Genomic DNA, 17,580 nt, shown 5'->3' on the forward strand with positions numbered 1-17,580 from the left:
TTGGAAGCTCGACCAATCATTCAATCCTACATGTTGGTTACACTCCACAATCAGTATCTTGACAACACCAGGTCTAGAAGGTGACAACAACTACCACAACAACTAAAACTATGACCATGTCAATGACACGATGATGCACTTCTCATCGTCGACCTGAATATGGTGCAGGCCATTATTCACCAACATGTAAGAATGAATTCCAATCATTGAAGTTCATGTTGCCGGCAATGTGGAGAGATAGTTTATTGTTTACCGAGTCCCATGACATCCCATCCAACAATGGTGTGAATGAATCAGTGAATGAAGATTGACTACGTAGTCAAGTCTCTCGGAGATCGATATTTAATGCTATCTAATCTAGACGACTGACTGGAGAAACCAAGTACTAATCGAAAGTGTAATGCCGAGAAAGTCCATCCACTCCTCGTCGATCGACGACCGCCCGATCTTTATGAAACCAATGTGAGCATTTAGGGTGCACTCCATTATTATGAAACATTGAAGCAAGGGTGTACTTTCGGGTCTTTTGATCATGAAGTTAAGGGGCAAAAAGTAATCAGAGACCAGCATCAGTGTGTGGATATTTATTGGATTGGGATTGGTGAAATTTAACAGGTACTGTACAACCTTGGAAGAGATGGACGGAGAGAGAGAGAGAGGTAAGTTAGACTGAGTTACCCCATCATCCCATCTGCCTCCTTGCATTCATCATACGTTGTAGACATGATGCCAACTCTGATTGACTGACTTACATCCTGCCTGGTACTTCTTCATCTTCAACTTAACATTATATTATCCATCAATCAGTCATTCATTCATATTCTTTATTATTAGTTTGTTTTGTGAGTGAGAGAGAGATAAATAAAGATATAAAATGGCAGTGGATAGAAGACCCACCAAGTCAATGGCACCTGATCAGGCAGCCTCAAGTATGACTAGCAGCAGTAGTAATCAGACCACACCAAAGCAACAGTTCCAAAGTGGACCAAAGGTCTGGGGAAGGAACAAAGGTATGTCACTCTCGATCAATCACTCACTCATCACTTCCATTCATTCATTCAATCAATCACTGATATCATCTTAGAAAGATACCATCAATCAATCACACTCACTCAAACTTGGAACTATTCCACTGATCCAATCACTTCACTCGCTTCACTCACTCAATCAATCATACGGTCATACTTGGAATCATTCCAAACCTATCAATCAATCAATCAATCATACTGACACACATACTTCCACCCATTAGATGTTGGAACTGGAACAGTGATTGGATCATTTCTGATGATGCTGTGCACTCCTTTGCTTGTGATATACTTTTATATTGCATGTAACTCTTACCAATGTTCATTGTCTGCACCATTGTTTGAATGGTTCAACAACGATCTGTCCTTGACACATCTGATTGATTGGACAATTCGCGAGTTGCCAGTGTTCTCTATGCACGCCGCCAAGATCTATATCATCTGGCTGCTGTTCCAAGCCGTGCTCTACACATTCTTGCCAGCCACCATTGGTTATGGCCAGCAGACACCAGCCGGCTACACTCTACCCTACAAAGTCAACGGATTGTTGGCATGGGTTGTCAGCCATGTACTGTACTTTGTCGGTGGATACCTTGGCCTGTGGAGTCTGGCGATCGCCCACGACAACTGGGGTGGTCTGCTGGTGATTGCCAACCTCTATGGCTACTTCCTGACTTTCTTCAGCTACTTCAAGGCGCTGGTGTTCCCATCGCATCCTGAGGACCGCAAGTTCTCCGGCTCGATCATCTACGACATTGTGTTGGGTGTTGAGTTCAACCCACGCTTTGGCAAGTACTTTGACTTCAAGTTGTTCCACAATGGTCGTCCAGGAATCGTTGCTTGGACCCTCATCGACATGTCCTTTGCCGCAGCACAATACCAACAAGTTGGCTACATCACCAACTCCATGATCCTGTTGAACATCCTCCATGCCACCTACGTTCTAGACTTCTTCTACAATGAGGATTGGTACTTGCGCACCATTGGTATGTTTGATCAATGATTAAGGACCACTGGAATCATTCAATCACTCACTCACTAACTAAATCAATCAATCAATCCAGACATTGCCCACGATCACTTTGGATTCATGCTAGCATGGGGAGACTCTGTTTGGTTGCCCTTCATGGTAAGTACCTCATCACCCTACACTCTGGAATGATTCTAGCCCCTTCGGCCTCAGCCCCACCTAACCCTCTCCTCCCCCAACACCCCTATATTAGTACACTCTCCAATCACATTACTTGGTGCGTAACCCTATCGACCTGTCCATGCCATACTTCTTGGCAGTGTTGGTGATTGGCCTGTCAGGCTACGTCATCTTCCGCTCGGTAAACCATCAGAAGGACATTGTCAGAAGGACGAATGGAAAGTGCCAGATCTGGGGCAAGCCAGCCAAAGTCATCAGAACAGAGTTCCTGTGCTCCGATGGCAAGACCCACCATTCACTGCTGCTCTGCTCCGGCTTCTGGGGCCTCTCTCGCCACTTTAACTACGTTGGTGACTTGTTGATCAGCTCGGCCATGTGTCTGACCTGTGGCTTTGGCCATCTCCTGCCATACTTCTACATCATCTTCATGACCATCCTATTGCTGCATCGTATCGAGCGTGACCATTCCAGATGCCGTGGCAAGTACGGCAAGTACTGGGAGATGTACGAGAAGGAGGTACCATGGAAGTTGTGTCCCTACATCTATTAAGGACCCATGGGCCTTGGGACCTTCTTAGGTCCACCATTATCTTAAGCGAGAATAAATACTTAATGCTGTTTATTAAGTTGAACCTTGTAGGATTGATCTGCCGTCGAAATGTTCTGGGTAGAGTTGAGTGATTGATTGATTGATCGATGAGTGTGGGTGAGTGTGCGCGATAGTGGAAGGTAAAGGGAGGACTTGATGTTAGTGGGATCAGTGTGGCGGGAGACATACTATTTCCACTCGCGACGATAATGAACATACCATAACTCCTGCGTTGTCCACCTCGATCTTGATCTGTAGCTTGCTGGTTCCACGTGGTGCTGGTACGATGTCAAAGATGAATCTGGCGAGTGGCGTGCAATCGGTAACTGGGATGGATGCACCAGTGGTGGCGTCTTGGGTCTGCAGATGGAGACTCAAGTGGATGTGTTTCTGGTTGTCCTGCTCATTGGTCAGGGAGAGTGTGCGCACGGCGGGCAGACGTGTGCGGGCGGGCAGCACGGGCACGAAGCGACCGAGCGCGTCCTCCACGCCGATGCTCGAGGGCAGCGCCTCCATGGAGAATGGAGCGCCGTTGGCTACCTTCTTCTCGTTGACGGAGGAGCCGTGCAGACTCATCAGGTGGGCCTGCAACGTGGCGCCGTAGCAGACGACCTCCTCTGGTGAGATGTTCTTGAGCACCTCAACCTTGGCGCCAAAGAAGTCGGTGATAACCGACTGAACGATGGGCATACGCGAGCCGCCGCCCACCATGATGATGCGTTCGATCTGATCGCGTGATGTCTTGGCGGCGGAGAGGGCCGACTCGATTGTGCGACGGCAGCCGCGCACCAGGTCGCCGACCAGGTCCTCGAACCTGGCACGAGAGATGGATGTGAAGAAGTCGCGGCCGTCGTACAGACTGTCCAGCTCGAGCGATGCCTGTGGCATGTTGGACAGGTTGCGCTTGGCTTTCTCACTGGCGCTCTTTAGCTTGGACATTGAGCGCGCGCTCTCTGTGATGTCGCAGCCGCGGTACTTCTTGGAGAACTCGGCCACAAAGTGCTTGGTTAGCGCGGCGTCGAACGCCTCACCGCTCAGTGTATGATCGTCCACGTTGGACAGCGTCTCAATGGTGGCGTCGACCACGCCCAGCACAGACACCTGCAAGCCACTGCCTCCCAAGTCAAAGACCAGCACGCGCTGGTTACCAGATGACACGTTGTTGTTTGGGGGGGTGCTGCTGCCATTTGTGTTGTTGTTGTCGCTAGAGACTGTTTGATCGAGACCGTAGGCGAGTGCGACTGCCGAGTGCTCGTTGATGAATCTGATGACGGTGAGACCGGCAGCGGTGGCGGCGTCTCTGAGACTCTTGCGCTGGTCCTCATTGAACTCTGAGGGCACGGTCATGACGGCGCGCTTGACGGGCACGCCTACAAAGTTCTCTGCGGTCGTCTTGATCTGTTGGAGGATGAGCGTGGCGATCTCGACGGGCGAGACCTGCACCTGCTTGCCCTTGAAGGCGACCTCGATGGCCACCTTGTCCGTCTCGCCCACCACCTTGAATGGCAACTTCTTGGCGTCGGCCTGCAGAGCGGCGTCGTCGGCGCGACGGCCCAGCAGCTTCTTGATGTCGTAGACGGTGTTCTGGGGGTTCCTGTCAATCTGTCCCTTGGCTTCGTCGCCGACCAGTTTGTCATCGTTGACAAAGGCCACCACGGCCGGAGTCGTCCTATTACCCTGTTGATTGGGACATATCTCCACACGATCATTCTTCATCACACCAACACAAGCATAATGTGTACCAAAGTCTATAGCAATAATAGGTGAATGATGATGTTGATGCTCTTTCTGTTGTTGTTCCTTTTGTTGTTGTTCCTTTTGTTGATCCTTCTTTGGTGGCATCTTGAAAATGTATTTATTTATGTGTATATATAATTATAATATATATATGTGTAAGGTTGTATATGTATGTATATGTATATATGTGTAAGAGGTGAGTGATGAGTTGTTAATAACAAATAAAAATATTATTGTGTGTTGTTGATGCAAAGTCAGAGAGAATGATCTGAGCTCGGGCGAGTCGTGAAAACGAGACCCAGAAGTCGCACGCTCAAAGGTTTGGTAACCCACTCAACTGAAAATCGGATGAAATTTCATTGTCACCCACTCAACCTTGTTCACAAGCCTCATTCATCCAATCATTCAATCAATCACTATCTCTATCTCTATCTCTACATATATACATATACATGAACAACAGTAACAATCAGTTGATACCACCATTCAGGTTCTCAATAGCAGAGGAGAGCCTTTATAGAGGTTCATATCCAACAGAGAAGAACTTAAGGTTCTTGAAGAGGTACGAGCCATCATTCATCCAATCAATCAATCAACTTTGATCACTAATGTATCGCTCAATCAGACTGAAACTCAAGACTATAGTATCATTAACACCAAAGCCTCCCTTGAAACCATTTGTTAACTTCTGTGAGAGATATAACATCAACAGTCGTCACTTTGCCGTGTCAAAGTTCAAGGATGATGTTACAATATCAGCAGCACAAGTAGTACAGTTGTTAGAGGTATGTTAGTTAGTGTACACTACAAAGACACAGATACACAAGCACACATGTATTCTGACTCCTAGCAACAACAAACAAACAAACAAAACAGATGATGATAGATCCTGCAAACTTGCCATTATACTGTCATTGTTTGGATGGTGCCAATGTTACTGGCGTTATATTTATGTGTCTGAGGAAGTTGCAGAATTGGAACTTATCGGGTATTATATCAGAGTTTACGAGATTCACTAGAGGAAGCTGTATAGCTTCGTCCGAGTCGGAGTTTGTCGAGACCTTCAAGGCCGAGATCGACGTGCCATTGATCATCCCCACCTGGCTGTGGCAAGGCGTGCGCATGGTCAAGCATCCAACGCTCAAGCTGCGTCTGGTCTCGCCAAACACACAGTCGCATCAGCAACAACTACAGCAGCAGCAGCAGCATCATCATCAGCAGCAGACGCCCGCCTCGTTGAGTGGGCAGGCTGCGCCACTGCACCACCAACATCACACACAGCTTGGCCAGGCCGCCGGCCACATTGGCGCCGCAGGCAACAACACTGTACCAATAGCCTCATCAAGCATCCCAACAACAACATTGAATTCACAGCTAATCAATGCTGTGGCGCCGATACAGCCCCACGCCGGAGCACCCGGCCTGGTGGCCACAGGCGCATCGCTGTCACAACTTCACGCACCCAAGACTCCCTCACTGGCGCCCTCGGCGATGCCCGCGACACCGGGTTCGATCACACCGGCGGCGGGCCAGTTCCCAATCGCACTGTCCAGCATCCTCACCAGCGGCTCGCAATCGAGTGGCACTGGCAAGGAGAAGGAGAAGGACAAGAAGAAGAAGATCGAGGAGATCAAGCTGCAGTTTGACGCGGGCAAGTTCAATCAGCCAGTGCAATCGCGAGCCTTGGAGGCGCTGTCATTGGAGCGCTCGCCAATCATCATCAGCATCAATCCATCCAATGCAAACATACCGTCGGGATCAAACACCAGCACGACCAGCACCAACTGGAGCAGTGCGGCTGGCAGCGCCACACCGACCATCAACCGAACACTCCTGCAGACCTCGTCCGAGTATGCATTCACCAACATCAACCTCATGCAGAACCTAAACGCCAACAAATAACAATGTATTGCATTATACTTCGTGTCTAATGTGTATTGATCCATTCCAAAGAAACTAATCTGGGATGGAATAGTCCCATCGTCAATCATTCAATCAATCATTGTGATGTGATGGTACCAACAGTGTCGGCATCGTCCATGAGCGAGTTGAGCACAAACGATGAACTCCTCTTGATGTTGCTGGACTTGCTAGGTGTGAGCAGTGATCTTGTCCTCTCCCTCATCTTGCCCAAGACACTCTTTCTCTTCTTGGGCGTGAAGATCTGCGTCTGTATCTGATTGAGCTCCTCCGTGGCTCTTTGGGCTAGGTTGAACTTGTTTGGTAACTCGTCCGGATCGAAGACGGTCCAACCCGCCTCGTCGTTGCCCTCGAAGCGAATCCTCTTCCTTCTCTCCAGCTGCTCGGCATCCTCCTTGATCAGTGTGTCAGTCGCCGTGTGGCACTCGCGTACAAACTGCTCCTTTGCCTCCTTGGAAGGCGCGTTGAAAAAGTATGTCCCTGATGAGTGATGGACAGAGAACTTGAGCGGCACTGTTTGATTGATTGATTGATTGAGTTGAGTTAGACCCGATAGTCTGTCCCGCGGCACAGAGTGGTGTTGTGTACTTACATGTTGGATAATCTCGGAACACGGTGGTGGCCAGCGAAGACTTGAGCACGGCAGAGTACTTGTTGGAGGCAGAGGCCAGGCTGTTGGAGCTGGAGACGTTGCGAACTCCAATGACAAAGAGGTCATTGAATAGATAGAGGTGGCAGGCAGTTGGTATGAGCTTTACTCTCTTCTTCTTGGGTGTGGTCGAGGCGCTCGTCGAATAGTCCTCCTCATCAGTGTCGTCGTCATCACCATTGCCACTGCCGCCAACATAATGATCATTGATCTGAGATATATTCTTACATGGCAAGAGTTGGAACTCTGGCGACTCTTTGATCAACCGTCTATGCATTTCATCCAAGAACTAAAGGCATCAGGTTAGGGCAAGGGTTAGGGCGAGGGCGAGGGTAAGGGTAAGTGATGGATGATGGATACTTACGCCAATGGACTCATCGAATCGCATGCGGATGTTGGTGACTAGTTGAGTCTTTTCAGAGTCACGAACACGTTCGTTGATTGATTCGGTCATCTTCTTCATTTGTGCAAGGGCATTCTGGAGATTGAGGAAGTCGGTATGCAGGGGATTGGTATAGCGTAGCACGGCATCAATGAGGAGTGTGTAGCGTGGTATGCGCTGGCAGGGCATGATCATCAGGGATTTGAGGTCCAGTGTGGTCATGGATCGGTCGTCGATGAACTTCTTGAGCTTCTTGCACTTGCCCAACCACTGATCCAGGTTGTGAAGCGAGCGGTACCAGTTCACATAGTACTCCTTGTATATGTTTAGTGATGGCAGCTGATTGGTTGGAGTGGGTCAGTGATTGAGTGATTGGAATGATTCAATGTTGTTGGCTACTACTTACAATCTGAAGGAAGAGGTCGGATACGATTGTGTCGTTGGTTATGTTGTTGTTGAGTCGACTTTGGAAGAGACAGAGGATACTCTTGCTCACCTCTCTGATCTGCTCAATGTTGGAGAAGATGGACACGATGAACTTGACCTCCTCGGGCGATGTATAGTCCTTGCGCAGCGGCACCAAGTACACATCGACAATCGTGTTCAAGTAATTGTTATAAGTGGTCTCTGATGTCATCACCTCCTTAATGGCCTCCAATCGCTTCTTGTTGTTCTCGTCCAGACTCTTCTTGAGATCGCCCTCATTGATCGTGTTGTACTCTACTCGGTCCGACTTTCGCCTGGCTTCAAAGATGGCCATGTCACGCTTGCTGGCCTGTCTGGACAGCGTGGCGGACTTGCGCTCGTCGCGACACTTCTGGCTGACGGTCAGTCCATCCGACTCTTCCAGGCGCACCGAGCGACGCACGACCTGTCTACTATGTCTTTGTTGTTGTTGATATTGTAGTTGTTGTTGCTGTGATGAGCTTAGCGATGATGCTATTGATGGTGGGGCCATCTGTGATGTACGAGAGCCCTTTGCATTGCAGCCAGACATTGGTGGACCCATAAATGCACCGCCTCCCATCATAGGTGGAGGCATCAAAAGACTAGTCTGTTGTTGTGGTTGCTGCTGCTGTGGCATTATAAAGATTGATTGATGATGATGTTGGTTGTCTGTGTGTTGATGGCCAAAGGATACGGGAGTGGTCATTGGCGTGCTCATTAGCATTGAGCCCAAGGCTATACTGATTGGTAGACTGGATGACATTTGAATGTTGTTGTTGCGAGGTGGCGACATGGCCATTGGCGACAGGGGTCGTGATGGCGAAGGCGATGTGTTTTGGCTGGAACAAGGTGATCCAACACCATTGGAATGATTCCTTATCAAAGGTGGAGAGATGGAGTTGGACGATGCCATACTGCTATTGCTGAACATGTTGGCATTATAGTTGTTGTTGTTGTTGAGTTGTGCATGAGAGTAAAAGGGAGGCGACGATCCAACTGATGCTGCACCATGGAAGTCCATTGTGTTGTTGTTGGTGTTATTGTGTGTATATGAAGTGGAGTGACAAAGTGATGTTGATTTGATCGACCATCAAATCATTCTCTTGATCCTTTGCTCCTCACTCATATCACATCAAATCAACTCACACTGATTTTCAAACGGTCACAAAACAGTTGATAATTTCAAATTCGAATTCAAATAAATGGAGGGAACAAAGCGCTGATTGATCATGATGATGGGTGATACTTTATTTACAACAATAATAATGGGATGGGACACTAGTCTTTCGATCGATCGCTCGCTCACACACACTCGATCAATCAATCAATCGATCAATCACTGGAACTATTCCATCAATCAATCAATCACTTTGGATGTGCCAACTCACTTGACACGCTTCTTTGGAGCATTGGCATTCTTGAGATCATCCTCCTTCTTCTTGAGATATTGCTCGAGACCTTTGTTCTCAGAGTCCACACGCGATCCAAGTCGCTTGGCCTGCTCCACGTAGGATAGGGACTGCAGCTCAGGATTGAGGTTGACAGCCGCCTTGGTGTAGGGCACGACATCGGGCTCGTCCATGAACGATTGCCACTTGGCAATATCTGTGATCTCGAATCCAATGTGTGAGCGCAGCAGTGCCAGACCCGCCTGCTCGGCCTCGGCACGCTTCTTGTCCTCGGCCAACTTGTTGCGCAGATGCTCGTTCTCGTCCAGCGTCTCGGCCAGCTTGAGCTCAAGGATGGCCTTCTCCTTCTCCGTGCGACTGATGCGCGCCTCCAGGTCGATCTTGGCCATGCGCTCATCGTCGATGCAGCGCAGTGTGTCGTCGATCTTGGACTGCACGTCGGCGATGCGTTGGTTGCGCTCATCATTCTTCCTGCGGATCTGATTGAGCGCGTCCTCAAGCTCCTTCTTCTGTCGCATGAGCTCCTCGTGGGACATCTTCTCGCCAGCCAGTGACTTCTCGAGTGCGGCGAGCTTGTTGGCGAGGGCGTTCTGGTTGGCGGCGGCGGCGTCGCGCTCCTCCTTGGCGCGGAACGCGTGGAAGAAGAGCGAGGTGTACAGGACGATGGAGCGCTCGTCACACTGGCCCTTGGACAGGGCTTCGGCTTCGAGAAGACGGGGGATGCCCAAGTGTTTCTCGGCAAAGTCAAAGGCGGCGTTCAAACGCTCGATCTGGTCCTTGCCCTGGTAGTCCTGGTATTGGAACAGCGATGGATCGTACTTGTGCGTGAGGGCAAGGTATGCGCAACCATCTTTGAAGCTTGCTTTGAAGTTTGTGATGTTGACACCGGCGTATCCATCCGTTGTCTTCTTCACCCAAGCCAACAAACCTTCCTCGGAACTCTTGTCACCCTCACTAATCACCTGGATACGGTACTTCCTGTACAATGTCCAGAGGAATCCAAGAATCATCTTCTTGTTATTGTCAACAAACTCTGATCATTTTTGATTGATTGATTGAGTGATTGAGTTTGGGTTAGTTTTTGATCAGTGATTGGAATCATTCCAAGAGTGATCATGATGAGTGATTGACATACCCTCGGCAGCGACACCATGTATCTTGACACCAAGGTCATGATCGACAAAGAGCATGGCAAGATGGAGGTTTTGGACACAGAGGATTCTAGTCTTGGGGTCGAGGTCAAACTTCTTTGGGAATCTCTTTCCAGAGACACTCTCAAGGAAATAGATTAACCTCACTCCATTACTCAGGTCAACTGATACATCCTTAATCTTTTGAACATTTCCACGTTTATCCAATACTGAATTGACCCATGATGTGAAGGCCATCTCCTGTACTCTTTCCCATTCTCTATCAGACATGTCTCTCTCTTAATAATTATTATTATATGTATACAATTTAGTTGATTGGTTAATTGATTGAATGATTGATTGTGTCAACTGATTGATAATTTAATAATAATTATTGAATATTTATTTATTTATTTGATCGAATGATTGGATTTCAAGATTGTTTGAATGAAGTTGTTATTGTTGTTTGACGTTTGTTATTATTATTATTGATTGTTATTACTTATATTATTATAACACCATTGGGGTAATAATACTATCTATCAATTCAATCTATTAATCACTTGGTAGGGTCTTAGTTCTATCTCTATCATACTATCACACTTGTTGTTGTTATCTCCTAAACACACACCCCCATCTATCAACCCTAACTCCTTCAAGGACCCTTTGTTACCAATGAAAAGGTTGTGTGTGTGTGTGTGTGTGTGTGTGTGTGTGTGTGTACCTTATTCAATTAATTGAAGAGTCCAATCAACTAATTAGTTGAAACTACCAAGGTTAACAAACTAGCACACAGTGGAGACCCAGCCATATCACAACACACACTAACCAAACATCACACATTTTCATTCATTTGGGAACAAGACAACCAACAAATACACCAAGCAATGAAGATGTGGTGTTGAATAAACAATGATGGCTGTTCGAATCGCATAATATCGTGCCATGCACTAAACGACGAGTAACTCTTTACTTTCTCGTTTTCCGTAGTAAATCAAATACCAGCAATCATTACCTCTCGACAACAACATCAAATTTGCATGTCTCCTGACAACCAACCTTCCATTCATTCATTCATTCCCATTCATTCATTCATTCATTCATATGTAATCTATCTATCTTGTTATCTGTACAACAACGACGAACACGAACACGACCACGAGTATTAATCTGCCCATCCCCAGGCTACATTGAACGAATTTTCTTGATAAGATTTGATCAACACCTCACTCACATGTGACCAAAACTAAGAGATCGACCAGCGCGACAATGTGAGCGTTGATGGTCGAAAAAAAGAGATAGGGAGTGATGAATGAATGATTGAATGTGAAAGTGAAAAGTCGATGTAATGAGTAGATTGGGGAGCATTCACAATTGGTGGGCGGAAGGTATCCTGTGCCCATAACAAGGATATTGTTGAACTTTTAAAAATATCTCATTGATTAGTGTGAGAGTTTGGATCACTAATTAGATTTATTTATTTTATATTATTTTTTTATTTTTTTGTGTGGAAGGGTGGTGTTTGCGATGACACACTGATTCACTCAAATGCCGAAGGTGCTTTGCGCCTCGCAGGTGGACCTCACCCACATGCACTCTACATTAGATCAAAGCATTTTGGGTGACTCAATTCCAATTCAATCAATTATCTACTCATACATAAACAGATAATTATAATATATAATATATACACAATGAGAACCATTCAAATAGTGTTGATCGTTGCCATGTTGGCCTTTATGGCCACCGCTGCCAACAGCTCAAAGAATGTTGTTGAGGACATTCCAATTCAAGGCGCTGACTGTGCCATCTGCTCATACTTGGTTGGAAAGGTCGAGCACTACGTTGCCGGCAATTTGACTGAGAAGGAGATTATCAAGAACCTCGTCCACGACTGCTCTCTGTTGGGCCACGCTGCCCTCGAGTGCAAGCTGGCCGTCGAGGCTGAGGGACCCTCCATCATCAACAAGGTCATCCAGAAGGAGAGCCCAACAGCTATCTGCATCGACCTCGGAAAGTGCAACGCTACCATGACCGCCAACATCGCTGCCGCCGCCTCTGCCAAGCTCTCCAAGGAGGCTCGCAAGCTCAAGGGTGAGATCAAGTGCACCCTCTGCAACCACATGGTCGGCATTGTTGAGGCTGGCGTCGAGGGCAACCTCACCCAGGCCACCATCGAGAGCGACCTCTACAGCTACTGCGCTGCCCTCGGTGACATCAAGATCATCTGTGACGATCTGGTCAACATCTACGCCCCACGCATCATCGCCTCGGTCGAGAACAAGACCAACCCACTTGCCATCTGCATCGACATTGGTCTGTGCACTGCCACTGACGCCGCCACCGTCGTCAAGAAGGAGTCCAAGAAGCCAGCCGCCGTCGTCGTCGCCAAGAAGGTCGGCGGAGACACTGAGTGCTCCCTCTGCTCATACCTCGTCAGCCGCGTCGAGGTCCACATCGCCGAGAACATGACCGCCCACGAGATCCTCGACAAGTTGAAGGCCGACTGCAAGGAGTACGCCGGAAAGGAGTCTGAGGAGTGCAAGATCATGGTCACCCTCTACGGACCAAAGATCATCGCCAAGATCGAGGCCGACGGCAACCCAATCGACGTCTGCACCGACATCCACATGTGCCGCAACTCCACCGCTTCCATCATGAAGCAGCTCGCTGCTGCCAAGAAGGTCGGAGGTGAGATCGAGTGCACCGTGTGCAGCCTCATCGTCAACCGCGCCGAGAGCTACTTCCACCTGAAGCTCAACGAGACTGAGATCATCAGCCGTCTTGAGAAGGACTGCGCCTCCATCTTTGGCAGCCCAACCGACAAGCTCTGCGACTACATCGTTGCCTCATACGGCGAGAAGATCATCCAGAAGCTCCAGCGCGACGAGGACCCCCTCGTTGTCTGCCACGAGGCCGGTATGTGCAGCGCCAACATGACCGCCACCGCCACCAAGTGCACCAAGTCTGCCAAGTCTGCCTCCAAGAAGGTCGGCAAGATCACCCCAGACTGCATGCTCTGTGAGGTCATGGTCGGCAAGATCGACGCCTCCATCAAGCACAAGGTCAACGAGACCCAGATCCTCGACGACTTGTTGGCCGACTGTGCCACCCAGGGCTTCTTCAAGGGCGAGTGCGAGCACATCGTCAACCTCTACGGACCAGCCATCTTTGACCGTCTCAACTCTGGCATGAGCCCACTCGTTGTCTGCAAGGATGTTGGTCTGTGCACCGACTCCAAGAACACCAAGAAGGCCAACAAGAGATTCTCTGCCACCCTTGCCCACTAAACAGGTTAGTCAGTTAGTTAGTTTAGTTGTAAACAACAAGTGTGTAATAAACCCTTCTTTGTCAGGGATTGATCGATCGAGATAACATTTAAATCATACGTACTTCTTAATTTTCTTTTAATTAATTTTGAATTTCATACATCCAATAATGTATGGATGTCCATTTTACAATAATGCTCAATCATGTATGATTGATTTGCCTCATTAAGATGTCGTCACCTGAACGCCATGTCCACCAAACTTTTTCAATACCAACCCAACTTTAAAAAGTGATTCTTTTTTGCAAACTCAGTTTGTTATTTATTCAGACAAAATATATTTCATATTTAAATAAATAAATTAATAATATTTTATTTTGTGCCTAATAAAAATAAATAAATAAAATTATTTCCATTCTATCCTTCCAAAAGTGAACTTTCAAACTTCATAATTCAAAATTCAAAACTTTGTCACGAACTTGAATCAGGAGGACAATACCTGTCGCTTTGATTTGAAGCTTATCTTTCGTATAATCTATAATCCATGACGTTGTCAAACTTGCCACCCGTTTGTTGGAAACGTAGTTTGACGGCTCCGAAAGAGCTTGCACATCCCGCCAACTACCAGTATTTATTATTGGTCATGGATTTGTTGTTTGTTGATTTTTATGATCACTTAATGCCTTGGATAGTACTTTTGCCAACTTTAGATTAGTCAATCGTGTGTCTGAGGTTGTTGGTATACCAAATATTGATAGATATTGGCTTAGCTTGTCCTTTGTAAGCCTGGACATCTGCATTATCGTTTTCCCCTTCAGGAACTCTCTGAGTTGAGCCACATCATCGTTCGGAGGAGTAAGAATACGCAAGGGGTTGCGCTCGGCTTGTGGCGCAGTTGAAGTCTTAAATGTGGCTACCTGAGACTTGTGTATTGGTTTTGTTGCAAACTTCCAAAATAGTACAATTCCATTATCATCTGCATCCGATATAGGGACTAGTAGTGCTGTTTTGTCGTCGACCAGTCTCCAAATGATTTCAAAGTCAAGGCCATCACTATACTCAAAGCAGAATTGTAGAGTGATTGTTGGAATAAACTTGAGCAATGAATACAAAATAGAGAATGGCATCCCACCATCTATTCCTTTGAGACACTTTCTCGGCTTAATCTTGATGATTAAGTGCAAAAGAGTATTCATCTTTGAAAGATGAGAAATAGTCTCCTGGTGTAAAAGTGAGGATGGCCCAACAGATTTACAATTGTTTTTTCCCTCTCAAACCAAAGGTGGGAGATCATAGGTACGATGTAGTGGATATGGAGAGCAAGCTACTCTCAATATGTATGACCATTATCAACAGTCCTCTACATGGTGGAGTCGATGTCTTTGAATTCGATACGAACCCCGTCAGCCTCCTCGACGCATTTGAAAAATGGTTTATACAGTATGACGAATCTCCTCAAACTACGGATGCGACACCAATTACTTTTACAGCGGCTCCCAGATTTAAGCCTGTAGCCGACCACACTACTCCGGTTGGCATTGATTCCATCGCGCAACTTAAGAAATCTCTGGGACACCGGTCACATGAAGACATAGAGATGAAGGAGACTAAAGAGTTAGATGAATATGACGATGCCGATGACGAGAATGATGATGACGATGATGACGATGATGACGATGATAACAATAACAATAATAATAATGGCAACAAGGAGAACCCACCAGGATGTGCGGGCACGAAAGTAACCGCTGCATGCGCCAGATGCAAGGAGATGATCAAATGCAGTTGTCTGGAAAATATGAGCGAACTACTGTACGACCGTTCCACACAAAGGTTTTTTGGAAACAGTTTCACAAATAGACTGAAGGCAGCAAGAGCGAGGATTGTACCCAAGAAGCCGAATAAATTTAAAAGTAGGCGCGGATAATTGCACAGTGTGCATCAATCATTGACAAATCTGCCAAACAGTATCCTCTTGATTGAACCGATTCGGAACAATTAACCTTTAGTCCTTACGTTCAGGCAGACGGGCGCTGATTAATAAACCTCTTATATATAAGAGCAACTTAAAAGGGAACAAAAGAGCCAGCTTGTACAGCAATCACAAACATTGTCATACCACCATAAAGACAGGTGGGTTACCACTATCAGGCCTGAGACAATAATGTGGACGGACCACCTAGATAAAAAGGACAGGTTTGTTGTGTATATAGGACAACTATTCCATCGTTGATTAAGAGGGCTACGTTGTATACGTTATACGAATGAGTCTATTTATTGTGTTGATTGGTTGGTTGTTGTCGTGGGCTTCACGATGATGTCCTTCTCGATCATGTCCAACAGGGCACACACTCTGGCAATGGTATCTTTGATCATGTCACTGGTCCACCTAAACTGAACCTTGACGGGGTGCACAAGCGTCGTGACATTGACAACACCGTCCGGGAGTACTTGTTGGAATTGCCACGTGATGCCATCGGTCAAGATACCATAGACAGCCTTGATGTCTCGACCACGAGACAAAAAGATGTGATGTGCGCTTCCAATGACCTGTCGAGATCCTTTGTCGAACTGCTGATGCTTGACCTCTATCACACAGAGAGGTATGTCTCTGATAAAGATGATGTAATCCGCAACGCCTTGGTGGAATGGAATGAATTGATAATAAATTAATAAATAATATTTGAATAAATTCATATTGCCATGAATCCACAATTAACTATTTATTTATCATTTTTCTTTTTATCGCCAGGGTGGAGACAGTGCCGGTAAATATTCCTGGTGTACTCCAATGTTATTTGCTGGAACGCTTCAATGGCCAAATGGAAGTTGTCAATTTGCCGATGTCGTAGATTGTTCTTGACAAAGGCAAACACTAGAGGACTGTTGATTATGGTCATACATATTGAGAGTAACTTGCTCTCTATATCCACTACGTCGTACCTATGATCTCCCACCTTTGGTTTGAGAGGGAAGAGGCACCATCCTATAGTATTATCTATAAAAATCTTTTTTCTCTGATGTGTCGTTATCCTATCGTATATGCTATAAGTTGAGCTCCCAATATATGCTGGAACAAGATGTGTATTTCCCTTTTGTTGGAAGGATTGGAAGAAAATATAAACTCCTGGTATTGATGTGTCCATTTTTGATGGTGATTTGGCAAATGGTGCACAAATCCACTGATGTGTGTCCACCGCTACATGTCCCGGAAGGATAATATTGAGAGCAGCACTGATTTTCTTACTGCTGATAGCTTGAGGGGCAATGAGCATTATGAGAAGTATTATTATAGTATACAGAGATAGAGATGTCATTTTTGTTGTGCGTCTGTGTGTGTTGTGTTGGATGACAAATGGAAGTGATTGCTTTGCCTTTGTGCTTTCATGCCTCAAAAACACAAAACGCGCTTAAAACTTAAAAAATAAAAATACAACTAATCAATGAAAAAAAGAAAAGAAATTGGCAACAAAACAGCAGCAACGCCCTCGAGAGAGCGCACTACGAATTTGATTGTATTTTGTATTGTCAGAGCCTAACTAATCCAACTACACAATGTTAATATTACTACCAACTTACGTTCTAAGAATAATTTTGCTACATCTTGACATTATTGATGTATTATGTTTTCTCTTAGTAAGCAGAAGCATCTTCTCACTTCATAAACTCATCACACCGTCACTGAAGCACCACTTTGGAGCTATACCATCATCACCATCACAACAACCGACACCGAAGAAAGAAAGCCTATACACATACCTGTCGACGTATTGGAAAGATCTCTCAAAACCAAACCCTTGGAGTTTGCACGAGCTTCCTCAAGCCGGAGAAGATTTACCACAATTATCACTGCCCCATTCAACAAACCTCT

At 46.4% G+C, this 17,580-nt stretch overlaps 6 protein-coding genes across 6 annotated transcripts; 3 read left to right on the forward strand and 3 right to left on the reverse strand.

Annotated features, from left to right (window-relative positions):
• Window positions 1–874: 874 nt before the first annotated feature.
• On the forward strand, window positions 875–2,728 carry SAMD00019534_124650 (hypothetical protein; the record flags this gene model as incomplete). Its single annotated transcript, XM_012892333.1, has 4 exons — window positions 875–1,010; window positions 1,253–2,014; window positions 2,093–2,157; window positions 2,252–2,728. The coding sequence occupies 4 exons, from the start codon at window positions 875–877 to the stop codon at window positions 2,726–2,728; spliced, it is 1,440 nt and encodes a 479-aa protein (XP_012747787.1).
• Window positions 2,729–2,935: 207 nt separating this feature from the next.
• Window positions 2,936–4,609, reverse strand: SAMD00019534_124660 (hypothetical protein; the record flags this gene model as incomplete). The annotated part of the gene is made up of 1 exon (XM_012892334.1): window positions 2,936–4,609. The coding sequence occupies one exon, from the start codon at window positions 4,607–4,609 to the stop codon at window positions 2,936–2,938; it is 1,674 nt and encodes a 557-aa protein (XP_012747788.1).
• A 320-nt stretch (window positions 4,610–4,929) lies between these two features.
• SAMD00019534_124670 (hypothetical protein) lies at window positions 4,930–6,400 on the forward strand (the record flags this gene model as incomplete). Its single annotated transcript, XM_012892335.1, has 3 exons — window positions 4,930–5,066; window positions 5,130–5,289; window positions 5,381–6,400. Coding segments are annotated over 3 exons (1,317 nt in total), but the record flags the coding sequence as incomplete, so codon positions are not given.
• A 103-nt stretch (window positions 6,401–6,503) lies between these two features.
• SAMD00019534_124680 (hypothetical protein) lies at window positions 6,504–8,923 on the reverse strand (the record flags this gene model as incomplete). The annotated part of the gene is made up of 4 exons (XM_012892336.1): window positions 6,504–6,937; window positions 7,017–7,362; window positions 7,438–7,794; window positions 7,862–8,923. The coding sequence occupies 4 exons, from the start codon at window positions 8,921–8,923 to the stop codon at window positions 6,504–6,506; spliced, it is 2,199 nt and encodes a 732-aa protein (XP_012747790.1).
• Window positions 8,924–9,286: 363 nt separating this feature from the next.
• Window positions 9,287–10,732, reverse strand: SAMD00019534_124690 (hypothetical protein; the record flags this gene model as incomplete). The annotated part of the gene is made up of 2 exons (XM_012892337.1): window positions 9,287–10,344; window positions 10,447–10,732. The coding sequence occupies 2 exons, from the start codon at window positions 10,730–10,732 to the stop codon at window positions 9,287–9,289; spliced, it is 1,344 nt and encodes a 447-aa protein (XP_012747791.1).
• Window positions 10,733–12,135: 1,403 nt separating this feature from the next.
• SAMD00019534_124700 (hypothetical protein) lies at window positions 12,136–13,731 on the forward strand (the record flags this gene model as incomplete). Its single annotated transcript, XM_012892338.1, has 1 exon — window positions 12,136–13,731. The coding sequence occupies one exon, from the start codon at window positions 12,136–12,138 to the stop codon at window positions 13,729–13,731; it is 1,596 nt and encodes a 531-aa protein (XP_012747792.1).
• Between the last annotated feature and the right edge of the window lie 3,849 nt (window positions 13,732–17,580).

The sequence above is a fragment of the Acytostelium subglobosum genome, assembly GCF_000787575.1.
Source record: "Acytostelium subglobosum LB1 DNA, scaffold: scaffold43, whole genome shotgun sequence".
Taxonomy (NCBI): domain Eukaryota; phylum Evosea; class Eumycetozoa; order Acytosteliales; family Acytosteliaceae; genus Acytostelium; species Acytostelium subglobosum.